Below are 17,523 nucleotides of genomic sequence, written 5' to 3'. Positions count from 1 at the left end.
TGTAATAGAAAAGGACATTTCACATTGGATGAGCGGTTATTACTTGTGTTTCTTAACATGTGAGCTGGTAGAAGGCTGGAGGAAATTTGTCTTTGTGCTGATGACACAAAGCTATACAATAAGACTGATACAAGCAATGTGACATGATGGGAAAAAGAAAAGATGCAGGATTGAAGGAATGGTCAAGATATTTCAGTTTATATTTATAACAGTGTAATGTTTTTGGAAAGAAAAAATGTGAAATGTCTATGTAAATAGTGGGTAAGCAGTAACATAAAGGAGAAGAGAGGCCTGAGGTGGTCACAGCAGATGACCTGAAGAGCAACAAGCAGACAGAGAAAAAGGAAAGACCTGCTAATGGAAATAAATGATACACGGGGAGAAGCATCACAGATGCAAAATAAGAAGCCGTCATTTCTGGCTAGGAAGTCATTCCTTAAGATTCTAGACAGAGTGGGTTGTATATATCTGGAGGCTGTATCCTCCTAGGCAAGACAGATGTATGTTAACAAGCATACTTCTGTGCAATGATGGCAGAGGAAGGACAAAACAGAAGATTTAAAGTTACTCAAGGAAACCCATATAGTCTGTCAGTATTTTGTATTTAATGAAAATAGGACACTGCTGAATGCTCTGGGAAACATAGAAGTAGAGGTACATGAATGGAGCAACCTCACTTGTATTGTAGAGCTATTAGGGACAAGACAATAACAATGACAATGCAATAAACATACCAAAAGTCAAGCAAACCTTTATGAGATGTCTGTACATTAGGGAGAGTTGGGTGAGGGGGTAAGAGGATTAAGCTGCAGTAAATAATACCTGCAGTTTGCCATGTAACTAGTGGACATACCAAATGGGACAATTGTTTCTTATCTGGTGTCAGATTTTATGTTTCTGTAAATGTCGCTGTGTAGTTTACAGGACATATAGCTGCATTTTTGGCCAGTAGAGTGCCTTGTGTGCTTTGGCCAGTATATTATTCCCAAATAAATGAGATCACATGAGTTAAATGCTGCAGTGTTATACTACATTTCCATACTTTTGTACCTTCTGATACTTGCGCCACTCCACTGATGTAACATCATTCCCTCTGCCTTCCATGCAGTTTCTGCCCACTTTATTTGTTCTCACCTTGTGCAGGTTTCATACTTATTTCGACTCTTCCCTTATTCATTAAACATTCTACATGCTCTAAAAGAATCCCTGCTTTTCACTCTCACACTTACTCCCTTCTTCATCTACTTGACATTTCTGTCTTGTTTTTTTCTTATATAGACCTACTTATCAACTCACTTCTTCCCTTCCCACTAATGCCCTCAGTTATGACCCCTACATACACATCTGCATCTCCTACCAAGCGGTAATACCCTCAGTTACTACCTCTACATATCTATCTGCATCTTGTGCCAGGAGGTAATACCCTCAATTACTACCCCTATATACACATCTGCACCTCATGCCTGGAGGTAATGCCCTCAAGTTACTATCCGTACATACACATCTGCATCTCCTATCAAGAGATAATACCCTCAGTTACTACCCCTACATATCTATCTGCATCTTGAGCCAGGAGGTAATACCCTCAATTACTACCCCTATATACACATCTGCACCTCATGCCTGGAGGTAATGCCCTCAAGTTACTATCCGTACATACACATCTGCATCTCCTATCAAGAGATAATACCCTTAGTTACTACCCCTACATAGACATCTGCATCTCCTACCAAGAGGTAATACCCTCAGTTGCTACCCCTACATGCACATCTGCATCTCCTACCAAGAGGTAATACTCTCAGCTACTACCCTTACATACACCTCTGCATCTCATAACAAGAGGTAATACCCTTCGTTACTACCCCCTACATACACATTTGCATCTCCTACCAAGAGGTAATACCCGCAGTTATTACCCCTACATAGACATCTGCATCTCCAGCCAAGAGGTAATACCCTCATTTACTACCCCTGCATAGACATCTGCATCTCCAGCAAAGAGGTAATACCCTCAGTTACTACCCCTACATACACATCTGCATATCCTACCAAGAGGTAGTTCCAAAGTAGTGGCACTATCTAGATCCCAGTAGCACTCAAGGCAGCTATATTTCTGTCAAAGGTAAAGTATGAGTTGTCTTAATCTTAGGCCATAAAATGTTGGCTGATTATCATATATATACATATATATATATATATTTATATATATTATATATATATATATATATATATATATATATATATATATATATATATATACATATACACACACACACACACACACACACACACATATATATATATATATATATATATATATATGGTTCTACCTGACTTCGTCGACAGCGCAGAAGACCGACAACGGAATCCGGAGCTCCAGAACATCGACAATGCAGAAGACCGACACGACGGATGACAACACCGACGCCGAGGATGCCGACATGGGAAAAGGCTGTGTGAGTATGCGGTAGTGACGGACGTTAGGGTGCAAGTCAGGTAAGTGTGGATATTGACGGTCTGTGGGGATAGGGGTGGGTTAAGTGAGTTAGGGTTAGGGAGCGATAGGGGTGGGTTAAGTGAGTTAGGGTTAGTATGCGATAGGGGTGGGTTAAGTGAGTTAGGGTTAGGGAGCGATAGGGGTGGGTTAAGTGAGTTAGGGTTAGGGAGCGGGTTAGGTACGTGTGCGATAGTGACGGACCTTAGGGTTAGGGTAAGGTTTAGTGTGGGTTTGTAAGGATTTTGGTGTGCTTGTGTTGTGTGTGTGGTTTGTGGAATGGGGATGTGTTTTGTTTTTAATTGTTGTTATTGTGGTGTGTGCAGTGTATGGGGTTTCGTGTTTGTGTACCGTCGGTTATTTCGTTGTCGGGTATGTGAGGTTTCGTGTTAATGGACTGTCGATTATGTGGTGTCGGTGATGTCGTTGTCGGTGTTGTGTGGTTTCGACTATGTCAGGTAGAACCATATATATATATATATATATATATATATATATATATTTTTTTTTTTTTTTGCAGGGTGGTAAAGGTAAAATTTAAGAAACATAACATTAGAGTCTTTAAATCCTCAATACGAGTCTTGTGTTAACTTTTTCCAGTTTCTCGTAACACAGAATATTTATCTGATCATCCACTACAGGGTTTCCCCATGGATCTGTGCTGCATGTTATCCAGAAAGCAGCTGTACTGGACACATTTCATAGTCCTATGATTTCCCCATTTGGAATTAACTCACCAACTTCGCTGAATATTGGTAGAGTGTTATTTTGCTTTTACTTTGAAAAAGAATTAGGATACTGTTCCCTAGTTCATGTCTATGCATCATACTGGGTAACAAACGTATGATCTGATTTTTCAAGGATCACTTTCATATATTGCTTTTACATCTCATAAAATATTGTAAACTTCTTAAAAGTGACTTTTCTAGATATATAGGGAATACACAGAAATTGACAAATATGGATTATCGGGCACTGGAGGCACATTACAAATGCAGACTTTACACTGGGAAGGAAAAATAATTAAATATAGAACTGCATTTGATGAGTAGTAAATTTACACTAATAAACATTATTAGTGGATGTGAATACATAACAGTTTCATAACACTGGTTATGCCCCTGTACTAAGCCTGACTAGTTTATGTGTCTCTTAATACTGTTCTCCTCCTACCCCTTCTACTCATTAACTGTAAGTCCTTCCTTATTAACCATTATACTATCTACCTCTAGAATATCTTGATTGTACTGGCATGCTATTTTATGCCTGTATTCTGCACTGCTAAATTTACTGTGATAACTTATATGTATTGTAAATAGGATTATTCTGCACTGCTACATTTACTGTGATAACCTGTAATATGTTTTGTAAATAGGATTTTTTTTTGTTTAATGTTTCCTTATTTGTTATTGTGTTAATTTCATTGTTCTTGCTTGGACAAGGTTCATAAGAATTAAACCAATCCATGATCTCTGTTATTACTAGGTCTCATTTGTAGAATATATGATGTTATAAGCTATTTATTCTCTTTTTGTTTCTTCAGTCAATTTCTGATATATATATATATATATATATATATATATATATATATATATATATGACATTAAGGTGGAGAGCTTTAGAAAGAATACTGTAGGATATTTTCCATACAAAGAATTGTGATTCTATAGTGAATATCTAATTATAAAATATAAGTGATTTTGATAGTTGATATTACAATTTAGGTGGTAAACAGCCCCGAATGAAGAATGACAACTAGATTAAGTGCACCAATGAATATTAGAACATTACTTTTGCTGCAGCTGAATGACATTCTCAGATTTCTGCTGTGCCCCATTTTCTTTATTTTAGATAATGAATGAGCGATTGTGGATTGAAATGTCACCATTCTTAAGACTGAAAACCCTGGAGAAGTACAAATCTCCTTTAAACTTCTTTTTTTGCAGGGAACTAGCCCACCCATGATCCTCCCCAGTGTGGAAGGCAAGCTACCCACCCCTCCAAACATATATATACCAACTCTGAGATCATCATACCCTGGATAAAAAGGAATATTCCGATAAACAGCCATCTTGGACTTAGTATATTTAAGTAATTTTTTTTCAGACATTCATTCTTTGTGTTTTGGGACTTGCTTTAGTGGGTGCCAACATTTCAAATGGTTAACAAGTTGGGAGAGTGGGCTGGGAGCTGTTGTCGTTACATCCATCCTTAGAATATCTCTTTAACTTTTCAAAAGAGCAAGTGTTCTGCAAGCAGAGTATAACATGTTTTGGCAATGTCTCCTTTTAGTCCCATGTATAATAATTTTAAGATTGCAGGTTGTGAACTGATCTAGAATTAGTATATACAATGAACACATTTCCTAAAGTGTTTTTCTTGGTAAACTTTGCATACTGGTGATGCTAGTAGAAAACTGGAAGGACCTCCTTGCCTGTCCTCAACACTGTATAACACTCTTCATGGAAGACAATGGATGGTCAGTAGCTATCCGAATGGCAGATTATATCTTTGATACCTTCTTGTATTATAAAAAAATATATAAAATGCAGTAATCAAATAAAACTATCACAAGAAAAGAAACAACTTTTCTGTACAATGTAACATTCTGTAGTCAAATCATAACACATACACTGAGATAAAATATATCAAGAGTTTTAGAATACATATAGCCAGTAACAGTCAATTGTAATTAAAAAAATGACCATGTTTGATTCTGCATTGTTATATTAGGACATGACATCTAGTGCAGTGCCAAGTGTTGCTTTATGGTTTTACTTGTAAAATTTCCACAAAGCTGCTAATTCTATAAAATACTTTTATAAATCAAATTGTCTGTTCTTTGTTAAAAGATATAATAATGATTAAATGTGAGGGATAACTAAGGTTTTATGTTTATTCTAGGGTGAAACTGGCAATCCCGGACCCCCTGGACCTTCTGTAAGTATTTATTTATTTATTTATTTTGTGTTCACGACACTACCATTGAATCTAGTCCATTTATTATTCTGGGTTTGATTAAATAACTACACAGCACAGAATGTGTTACAAGGAACTTAAAACAATTTAAACTTAAAACAATTTAAATCATGCTTACACCATAGCTGTTTCATATTTACCTGACACGTACATTGGTATTTTCAAGAATACACTCTGTGCTTTGCTGTGTGCTAAAGGTAAATCATTTATGCCAATTCATTTCATTAGCATTCCTATTTTTGTGGAAAGTATAACATAATAGCAGTCTGATTAGATAAGAGATTTTAAGCAATAGTTCTGTAGGTTAAAGCTTACATAAGGCTTTCCTATTATAATATGAATTCAGTTTTTTGAAAAAAAAATAACTATCTTAATCAAGCAGAATATCATGGTGACACAGGGGAGTAAATGGATAGAAATCAGGAGAAATCCAATTTCTTGTCTAGTTAATAAATGATTCCAGTGGGAGTACATGGTATGATATTTCATGTATTATTATCTAGAGGCCACTCAAACCCATTACACCTGATTTGCTCATGGAAGCAACAAGCACTACACTTAACATATATGTAGGTTCATAGGTTGGTACTAGGCTATTGGCCTTAGGGCCTATACAAGCCTAGCCATAACAATTCCCTGGCTATTTCTTCCCAGAATATTTACTTCCCTGGACCCCTGTCTAGCAGGCCGACTGATGTGATCCTCGGGGTGAGTACCAAAAAAAAACAGGCCATGCAAAAGCAGCCTATATTCAAGCCACATAGCAGTGTAAACCATGTCTCTAGATGATTGTCACTGTTGAAGTGACACCCCAACCCCATGTACATAAATGGGAACAAGGGATTATGGATGAATGGATGTAGTAGTAACATCAAAAAATACAACCCCCCCCCCCAGAACACAACATCAATGGCTACCCCTCACTTAGAGACAGCTGCTGGGCTTTAAACACAGATCTGATTCTTAGAAGCTGTTTCATTTCATAGTGACAGAGTTGAAACAACTGCGGTTACAGTAAATAGAATATATACTTAAGGCTTACAAGTATAAGTTTAACTTTCATAAAATGTGTTTCTGAGCAGCTCTGGACTACATTGCTAAGATATCATGCAGCAGACCAAAACAGAAAACAAACAATGGAATGTGTGTGTGTGTGTGTGTGTGTGTGTGTGTGTGTGTGTGTGTGTGTGCGTGTGTGTGTGTGTGCGCGCGTGCGTGTGCTGTGGCAGCGTGTGTGTGTGTGTGTGTGTGTGTGTGTGTGTGTGTGTGTGTGTGTGTGTGTGTGTGTGTGTGTGTGTGTGTGTGTGCAGAATGCTGTTGCTGAAAACACAGTAGAATTCCTATTTCTTTTTTTTATTTACTTTTAACTTTTGTTTACTGGTTAGGTACCATTTATAGGCATGACTAAGGCCTTTATGGTAGTCAATCAAACATTAGATAAGTAACTGAAAGATGTTTAGTAACATACTTAATCAAATATATATGATCATACAATGTTAATAGTATATAAAACAGACTTGTATACAACTAGTTTCTATACTCAGTAGGACTATATAGTAGTAGCAGATAACATATATGAGTTATGATTTCCAAGTAAATATGTAAATTATAAGCAACCAACAAGTGCAGATTTCACAGTGACAAAAGAAAATAAAGTAGTGTTGGGAAATGCACAGAAGTGAAGCTGTTCTAAATTCTCTTTAGATTTCCAAATAAATGCCCCTGGGGAACCAACCAAGACAGAATGTTCAATAAAGTGCACTTATGCCCTTATACATAGATTAAAAATCTGAAATAAAAAGGATAATTACAATTAAAAGAAGTATCCTATGTTTTCATACAAAGACAAGGACCATTATGTTTAATAAATGGCCAGAGAATGGGAGAAGAGGAAAAGGAAGAGGAGTAAACCTGCCGGCTGCTTTCTGTGCGAGATCGCATTACAAAGGGGTCTGAGAAAGTGCCTTTACCCAACTGTTGTGCAATCTAAGAGTTAGTATATTCAAAATTAGCAGGTGGTGTGGGGTGTGAAGCGGGGCTTGCCCCTGCCTCCTGTAAATTTTTTTTTCATATTCAGCCTTTTTAGATTCGGTCTAAAAATATTGCTATTGTACTCTATTGAATGTTTGCTCAATTGTTTGTATATATATATATATATATATATATACATGTGTGTGTGTGTGTGTGTGTGTGTGTGTGTGTGTGTGTGTGTGAGTATGTGAGTGGAAGGCTTTGTTAATGAGTCCATTCATCAACAAGTAAAACAGCTAGTATAGCTGATGAAAAATCAGCCGATCAAAACGTACTGGCTTTTTACTATGAGATTGCAGTACAGTGGGGATCTGGGAATATGCTCCTTTCCCACTGTAGTGCAATCTCAAAGTTGGTATAAATAATTAGCAGGGAGTGTGGGCATTTCAGGGGTGAGGCTTGCCTCCAGCAAAAACATTGCTTTTTAAATTCTTTTGATCTTTTATGGATTGATGATTTTACTGCTCAACCATTAGAGTCAGATGATGTGTGGTCAATGATTAAGTAGATCAATGAAAGGCTAGATTCCCATACATATGTGTGTGTGTGTGCGTATGTGTGTGGGTGTGTGTGCGTGTGTGCGTGTGTTCGTGTGTGGGTGCGTGTGTTTGTGTGTGTGCTGTCAAATGCTTAGTAACACATAGAGTGCTAGGCTATAGAAAGCTCATTTTTGAAAGAAAATAATGTATATGATGGAATATTTATCTCTTAATATCAAAGTAATAACGTGTGCTTTACATAAATTGTCTATTGTGGATGTGTTTCTGCTTTTTTGAGTGATTTTATTCCAGCACGTTGGGGCTCATTTGGGAAATCCTTTTTTTGGCTATGGCTAGAGTATATAGAGGAATAAGCAGCAGGTTATCCACATTATTTCTTAGAGATTAGGAAAGATGTCTGAGTTGAAGGAGTTTTCTCATTAGTGGGCAGCAGAAGTCATTCAAGAACTGGAATGTAAGAGTGTTTAGCAGGAAAGTGGCCCTATCTTGGCCATGGAGCCATCTCGATTTATAACTAATAAAACAGCAATACTCACTATGAGAGCTGAGCTATATAAACTTGAGCATTTAATTCTCAGTTCTTTGGAGTATGTAAAGGTTTTGTGAGGAATGCAAGGCAATGAAAGGGAGGGATTAGTCTAGCCTCGGTAAAGAACTTTAGTAGAAATGGTTTGTTTGGCCTGTTTTGTCAGTAAGTGGAATATTCTTTAAGCTACCTCAAGTTAGGGAAGTAACTTATGATTCTGCAGTTTGATATATAGTAAGAAGGAAAAGATTGTCAAATGTCAAACCAAGATATTTTTGAAGGGATCCTGTAGGAGCAGCTGTCTGTCTGGGTCAAGGGGACAGTGCCAACTTCCTGGTTCTAATCAACATCACTGTAGAATTTAAACATTTATTATCCAGGAACTATTTGTGGAGTAGTTTGAAGTCCTTTTATAGTGAGATGCTTATGTCTTTTTGCAAAGAGAATGACCTAATGATGACTATGACATCTGTGCAGAACATGCATTTCACAATGGCAAGGTCTCACAAAAAATTATCCATACATAATGAGAACAGGCCGCGGTGGTGCAGCGGTAGCATTGTTGCCTCACAGCAAGAGGTTCTCCTGTTCGATTCTCGGCTGGAGTGCCTTCTCTGTGGAGTCTGCATGTGCCCCCCGTGGTCGAGAGACATTCGAAAGGCATGCGTGAATGGGCATGCCTTCATTGAAGGTTGGGCATTGGGCTGGCAACTCGGCACCATAAACATCTACTGCCAATCATTAGTGGATCGGAGTTCCGCTGTGGTGACCCCTAACCGGGAAAAGCCAAAAAGACAAACAAACATAATGAGAACAGGAATGGGTTTGGGATATATGTCTGGTGTACACCTATATTGTTGGACGGTACCTGGAAGTGTCTTCCAGGGATTAACTGTAAAGGTTCTGTTAATAAGACACTTTTTAAAATGTTGTTTCTTAAGATAGAAATAGGCAAAATAATTGTATACACCAAGATTCTGAAAACACATCTATGAAGTTTTGACTTTACTTAAAAATTACTTAAAAAACTTGATAATTTTGCTAGTGTTGGTTATGGACACCTTCCATATTCTGTTCAATTCTGTTCAATAGTGATGGTTTCTTTTAATGCCAATAGTGTTAACTTATATTCTGAGACTCAGACCACTATGCAGAGTAATTTACTTACTTACCTGAACTCCTGACTACTGTTTGTAACTGATGCTAAGAAATAAAGCAGTGATTGTTAAACAGAACTCACTATTTTTCCTCCAGCCACTCAAATACTATAAAGCATGGAAAACAAGTCAAACAATGAAGAAAGGCGCAAACATTTGTAGGGGCATAATTGTAGTAATTAGTAGCAGAGGAGTCTGGGTCATGGCAGGATGTAGTTCTCGTTGGCAAAAGTGTCTTTTCCTTCAGACTTTTCCCTTGAGACCAAAACTTCCCAGTCAGGAGTCAATTCCATCATATTCCTGCCCTGGATTATTGCTTCAACAGCCTATAATATACATGTTAAACATTCTTGTAGAGGGGACATTTGATTTTGAATTTAGATGGTAGTAAATATGTTTAGATCATTTGTTCAAAGTAAAATTAGCCAATGATCTAGTGAAATAATTTCAGTAAAACAAATGTTTCGCTGAAGAAAGTATTACCCAAGGACAAAGACCTGAGAATTTGTGTGTTACATTAGGGGAGAATTTCTTGTACCACCCATTTTGGGGGAGTGGCCCATGCACGCTACTAGTTAAAATAATCGACTGTTAGGTTGTTGCAACTCAGAGGAAGACAGAGATATATTTTCTTCACGTTCAATGATCTCAGACTGAAAGAGCTCACAGTCACAGAAGCAGCATTTTCAAAAGGTTTCACATTTATTTGGTTGTCAGATTACAGTTTGTTATTTTTATGTTGTGCAAGTCACCCACAGTGAAGAAAACAGGTTCATTAGGTTTATAATTTTTTATACACTTCACATAAACATTCATTTTTGTAAGAGTATGAGACACCATTTGTCCATGCTATCATGAAACTGAGGTGCATGACGCTGACATAATGAACTTCTTCTATTTTTAAGATAAGCAGGTGTGTGTAACATAAGGTGAACCTGGAAAGAAACCAACATTTTAGCAGATATAACATAGCAATTGCACTGGATTTGAAAAGCTTCTTAAAATAAATTAAATATATGTGCAGGAGTCATAACTAAAAAGGGAAAATAAATAATTATGTCAACATTTGTGATATTGTTTATTTATAGTGATGCAATTTAACTTTTTAAAAGAAAAAGAGCATAGATCCCCGACATAGGACATTTCACACTCCAACTGCTCACGTTTACACTTTAGCAGATGAAACTAGTAACTCTTGTTTAACTGAGACCTCAGACCAATTAGCAAATGAAAAGGCATTTGTGCAAATCTGAACACCATATATATATCTTGTGAAGGCAAGCGTAGTTACGAAATCTGGTCTAATTAAGGGTTCTTTGTGCTTTAATTGTCTGAAGCTTTCCCATTAAGTGGAATAATGAAGGCATGTGACATGTTCTTTGGAATGTTCTTCAAACATCTAGTAATTAGTTTAAGAAACTGGAGAAGAATAAGCAGAAGAAGCTTAATTTCTGATGTTAATATAGCTCACATTTTTTAGTTTGGGTTGGTTATAGTGCAGAGAATTCTGGAAAAGTTAACAGCGAGACAATTTGCATGTTCAACAGCATATGCTTACTTGTTTATATAGTAAGACAGATGCTACAAACAGTATATGTTGCTGGATGCCCCTATACAAAAGATGTATTAAGCTAAGCCAAAAGCATGTTGCATGCCATGAAAACATTCCTGCTGCCAACTAAAGTCATTGACTGGAGCAGACTGCAGTTCTGAAGTGATATGTTAACTTCATGTGACATGAAATAAAAAAGATTGATAATATATAATAAAGGGTATATATATATATATATATATATATATATATATATATATATATATATATATATATATATATATATATATATATATATATATATATATATTTATTTATATATACATTTTTCTTTTGGGGGGGGGCATTCTTTTCTGTGTATTGCCATCTTGAGGTTGCATACTGTTTCCTGTAAGAGAAAGTTGATAACTTGCACTTCCTTTACTGCTTGCCCCTTTTTAAGAGATGGTAAAAATGTGGGTAGCGTGCCAACTGTGTAAGATTATTGTATACAGAAATGAGCAGAGAGTTATCGTCTTTCACAGTGATGTGTCACTAAGGTTAAAAGAAAACATGAATGGCTTATGCAGACAGGCTGACTGACATCAGTGTCAGAATCTTAAAGAATTATTCTTTTATGAAACCTGAGATTTGGCTATAACTTTGCATACTAACTACGTATTATGAGTCCCCTCATTATTCTGTTGTTAAAAAAGTACTAATTTCCTAGATTTCTAATTTAGTATTGTGGTCAGCACTTTGTAATTAATTTAAAGCCTGTAAGGTATATTTATCCATGACCTCCTATGCATGCTTATAAAGCAGAACACTTTCTTCTCTGAGGCTCACTGAACATTCATCCAGACAAACAATGATTGCATAGATCTGCCTGTGATACTGCTAACCTCAGCTCAGGGATGCACTTCACTAGCTGAAAGAGGATAGCTGCAGAAAGAAGACATGACTAGTAGACTGAGGTGCCCTGTAGCGAGTACTTAGTGCTGACTCAATAGTTAAGAAATTACCACTGGGTTTAGATGTGCACAGCTATGAATGCAGGCTTAGCCTGTAACATTGCCACACACTTTGCTTTATGGAGAGGTAGAATTCAGGTATTAGTTTGTCAGAATAGTTTTATCTTGATGCAGTTCCTATCATCCCCCTCAAACTGCTTTCGCTGTTTACACGTTGCTAGTATCCCAAGCCAGATGAACAAATCCCAGTCTGTTGCTACTAGAGCAGCATAACCGGGGGGGGGGGGGGGGGCATGCAAATGGTCTAGCAAGCTGAAGTGGAAAGATTGTATATATACATAAATGACAGACTAAAGCAAAAAAGCAGTGCTTGCTTTATTTTCCTATCAGCAGACAACTGATTGTATCATGCCATTTTTCCAAAAACCCCTTTTCACAACTGGGATAATTAGTAATTGTAAAAATGAATGTCTATGCAGAATTTTACATTTTCTGGAATGCCTGCTTTAGTTTCTAACAAATTTTCTTACTTTGTTTTCAGGGAGCTGCATTGCCCGGACCACCAGTAAGTACATTACTTAACTTTCTAGTCAGACTGAAGTGCGGCTTAAATGAGAGATTTGCAGACTATTTACCATGTACAGTCATCAAATAAAATTGTTAATGTGGCACATTGGGAACTTCAGATATGATTTATCAAATAAAATTGTTAATACAGCATATTAGAAAATCCAGATATGATACTAAACATAGGACACATTCTAGACCTGTTCTATCAAGTTCTCTGAGCAGCAGTTTAAGCTGCAAAAGAAAGATACATTCATTCCTATTACAGAATGAGTAAACTGTACATTGGCACCCTGATTGGAGAATGAACGTTCTCCAGCAGGGTGTTAATGTCTAGGTAATGCTGCTGAAAAATGAATCGAATGCATCATGGCAACATATTAAGGTGGTGTGAAGTTCACACAGTAAGGAAGCTAACGGTCGCCATTTTATGCTCACTAAGCAGAGCTTTTGCTATTTAGCAAGCATAAAATTAAAATAAATAAAGAATGTTTTAAAAATGAAAAGTGTGTGTGCATGTTTATGTCTGTCTGTGTGAGTATATGCATGCAAGAAAGTGAGAGTGAGACTGATCAAGCCATTATTTTACACTCGCTAAGCAGTGCTTTTGCTGTTTAGTGAGTGTAAAACAAAAGTAACTGATTATTTAAAAAATAGAAAAGTGTGTGTGTGTGTGTGTGTGTGTGTGTGTGTGTGTGTGTGTGTGTGTGTGTGTGTGTGCGCGTGTGTGTGTTTGTTTGTCTGAGTGTACTGTATGTGTGCTTGGGGTGTATGATAGAGGAAATTTGTGGATGAGTGTCAGAGACAGATATATATATATAGAGAGAGAGAGAGAGAGAGAGAGAGAGAGATTGAGCAGTAGCAGTGGCAGCAGCAGTTAAGGGGTATATGAAGCAACCTCTTAGCTCAAAATATCTAAAGCCTAAAATAATCGGATGGGATGGGGAACTCTAAAATAAGGACAGCTTTTAAATATCTCGGTTATAAACTTAGAAAGGTGCTACAATAACAAGATTTGTTTTAGTATGCATTTCTGAAGGAAATTAAGTCTGAAACGCAAATGTATGGCATTATTTAATGACTTCAACCAGCAATGATTTACCAGCAATCCACACATGTTATGAGGAACAGGTCCAAAATAAAAATTAGGTAAACATCTGGACATTCTTTGAAAATCTAAACAGTTGAGAGGTATGAAGGTAAGAAACATTTAATGCCAGGCATTATTAATTAAGCTTAATCATCTATTTTTAGTTTGTTTAGTTTGTGTGTGTGTGTGTGTGTGTGTGTGTGTGTGTGTGTGTGTGTGTGTGTGTGTGTGTGTGTGTGTGTCTGTGAGAGACAGTGTGTGTAGACATTGAATAATTACCAAACTTAAATTTTGGATGTAAAATGCTTCATCCAACAACATTTGCATATACTACACTAAGTTTGAAGTGGCGGAACTATTTTACATCAAAAATATTTAAAATACACATATGTAAATATTAATAAAAAAACAAAAAAACAAATAGAAAACAATTTAACAGACAGCCCATTCCCTAATTGAAATAATGTCCTCAAAGTTGTGTGTTACTGTATAAATAACACCCTTCCAGAACACCCGAGTCATACTTCTGAACCTCTTAGAACAAGAAATCTGGACAAAGCCATAAATAATGGGGTTCAAAGGACCAAAAATAGGTACATAGTTTGCTTTAATCAACTGTATTTGTTATTTTGTATGATTTTTAGCATATTGGGTCTCACTAGACCTATGTCCCTTTTCATGGGATCTTTTAACTTAAGGAAATTTGTTTAGGACACTAGGAAAACTCCCTGGATCTGTCCTAGCATAAAGGTAAAAATCTCACAACAATCTGATGACTACACAGATAAGAAAGCAGTCAGGATGACAATAAGTATGTGTCTGAGAAAATAATATAGTAGCTGAAGCTTTTAGTTTGGACTTACTGAATGAAAATGATGTAACTGAAGTTGGCTGAACACTGAAGCACATTGCTAAGTAATTAGGGGAACAATCTTGTATTAGTGACTGTCGTAAGAAGAGTCAGACAGAACTGCAGCATACAGGCAGTAACTTGTAAGAGGTCAACCAAAAACAAAAGGACCTTCAGGTGATGAACAAATCTTAGAGATGGAATTCACTTTACAAGCAAATGACGTAAGTGAGGAGTAATAGCATACAACAGTATTTGGTGCAAAACGGCACAGGCTAAAGAGGCAGAGTGGCCATAGATGGATGCCATTATGTTATTTAGGTAGGAGAATGGAATAGTGACATGGGTATTCAATATCTGTTATCTCATTATGAATGGCTCCTAACTGAATTAATGGCTCTAGTATCATAGAAGCATTTAAGTCAGGGCTGGGCAGCTATCGTGGAGACAAAAAATATACCGTTTGGCAGAGACGTGGACATTTTACAGCCTAATGATTCATTGTCTGGACATATGTATTTAGACATGGTAGGAAGTAAGAAGAGACAGCAGAAAAGGGAAAGCATTTGAATAACAGCTCACTAATTTCAGGCCCCAGAAAAAGCAAAAGCAGCCTGCAACTATTACTAACTTCAAGACAGCAGTAGATGGAAAATGTTTAAATGGATTGAGGGTGTAGCTATATTTTAATGAAAGTAAATGCAATGCCTAGGATAAGAACAACTCTTTTAAAATATATCCAGGAGTTTGAAACATTTTTAGAGGATTTTTTCTTCACTGTAATGATTTTCCTATACCTATACTTGGTCTTTGGATATCCAGTGTATCTTGTCCCATAATGAGACTTTATGAGCTTGCATATTTTGGAACAATTCAGGGATATTTGTAAGCACCATTTGTGGTTGCTATCCATTTTCTGCTTTATACGTGCACATTTTTTCTAAGCCATTGTTTATGAATATAAATGTGATGCATATAAATTGTGGACTATTAATTAATGACAACATTATTTGGGAAACATATTTTAGCAGCATCTGTATGGATGTTAAATGATCAGTGTCAAAAGACAGTTAATACTGTTAAGTTCAAAGATTTATAGGAAGTACTAGGCAATCAGTTTGCAGGCCATTACAAGCCCAACCAAAAAATCATATTCAGAAGTTACCTCTAGCTTCAAGGAGAGCAAGACAAGAGGAGAATTTGAGTTTGTCCATCCAGTTGACTAGGTTGACCTTGAAGTTGGCAATAATGCTACTCTGCTTGACATGTAGTGAAAGTTTGTTCCAGACTGAGGATTACATTGGGATATGAATCTATCATGCCAACATGTTTTATTTATCTGCTGATGAAGGTTTAATTTTGAGGTACCATTAGTTCTGTGAAGGAACAGAAGGTCAAGTAGGGTTGGATCTTTCATAGTTTGAAAGACTAGGCAGAGGTCTCCAAAAAGGAGTCGGATTGACAATATCTCCTGATAACTAAGATTTTTGAGGCCACTGATCTTTACTTTTTAGTCTGTGGTCTCTCAGGTTGTGTGATATGTTTAGAAAAATGCATGCCAAAAGGTGCATTATATTCAAAAAGGGGTCTGATAAGATATGAGTAAAGGAGAATTTGATTTAGTGGAGATGCCTTTAGAAATTAGATGAGCCAGATAAAAAGTGTTCCGATCTACCATGGAGACATGTTGGTCAAATGATAAAGAATTATCAACAAGAGTGCCTAAATCCCTTATAGCAGTGTCTGATTGGAAGGGTGCATCATTTATATGGTAAGTGCAACTGTTTTGTTTTAAAATTAACTATGCTACATTTTTTTACATTTCATTTCAGCCATTCTCCTTGCAGCAATTCTTAACATGGTCTAAACCATGTTGGAGCAATTGTGAGTCAATTAAAATCAAATAACAACATGCAATTTACAGTCATCTGCAAACTTAGCTAAGCTTAGTCCAAGAGTGCTGCCCTGAAGGTCTGATAAATCCATGCCAAACAGGAGAGGTCTCCAAAACTGAGCCCTGTGGTAAACCAATGGCAACTTTTTTTGTTTCAGAAGTAGCATCTCCAACATTAACCACATGGGTTCTGTCAGACAACCAGTTAGCTATCCACTGCATAATACAAGGATTTATATTCAGATTTATAAGCCTGTCGGTAATGCTTGGCCAGGTCTAGATATGCTGTACACACTGCACAACCACAATCCACTGCTTTCGTTACTTTTTCAAATAAATTAAAGAGGTTAAAGAGGAAGGACCTTCCTTTGAAAAAGCTGAATTAATGAGGGTCCATGGATAAGAGATGTTCAATGTCCAGATTAATGGGGTCTGAGATGATCACCTCCACAGCTTTACATATGAGGCTAGTGAGAATAATGGCTCTGCAGTTACCAGGGTCTGTGTTTGGGCCACTCCTGTGTGATGGTATTACAACAGCTGTTTTCCAGTCTTCGGGAATATAGCCACTGGAGATGTCTAGATTAAAAAGGTTAAGTAAGGGTTCAGAAAGGCCATATTTGGCAGCCTGGTATGTTATCAGGGCCCATGGATGTGAAGTATTCTTAGTTTTTAAGAGGGCTGTGAGAATTTGTTCCATTGTAATTAAAGGTGTTGGCTGAGATCGAGAAACATGTGGAATGACTATAAATGTGGGTGCAGTAAAATTTGCACTAAATTTGTCAGCTAGGATATTCACTATTTCCTTTGGGTCAGAAAGTGTAGTATTCACCTGTGAGCCAATGATATCCTTAACAAATAATGATACTCCCCACAATTGCAGTATGTCTGTAGATGTGATAGATGTTATACTCAGGAATAGAAGGATTG

General features: G+C 36.8%; 1 protein-coding gene across 1 annotated transcript in view; it reads left to right on the top strand.

Moving 5' to 3' along the window:
* COL9A2 (collagen type IX alpha 2 chain) overlaps positions 1-17,523 on the top strand; it is a 447,350-nt gene that overhangs the window by 55,678 nt on the left and 374,149 nt on the right. The window contains exons 6-7 of the mRNA XM_044059964.1: positions 5,399-5,434; positions 12,734-12,757. Coding sequence (XP_043915899.1) covers positions 5,399-5,434; positions 12,734-12,757 — 60 coding nt within the window. The remainder of the gene's footprint in view (positions 1-5,398; positions 5,435-12,733; positions 12,758-17,523) is intronic.

The sequence above is a fragment of the Protopterus annectens genome, chromosome 1.part2, assembly GCF_019279795.1.
Source record: "Protopterus annectens isolate FY-2018-M chromosome 1.part2, PAN1.0, whole genome shotgun sequence".
In the NCBI taxonomy this organism is placed as follows: domain Eukaryota; kingdom Metazoa; phylum Chordata; order Ceratodontiformes; family Protopteridae; genus Protopterus; species Protopterus annectens.
Note: the sequence above shows the minus strand (reverse complement) of the source record. Positions and strands in the feature narration are given on the sequence as shown.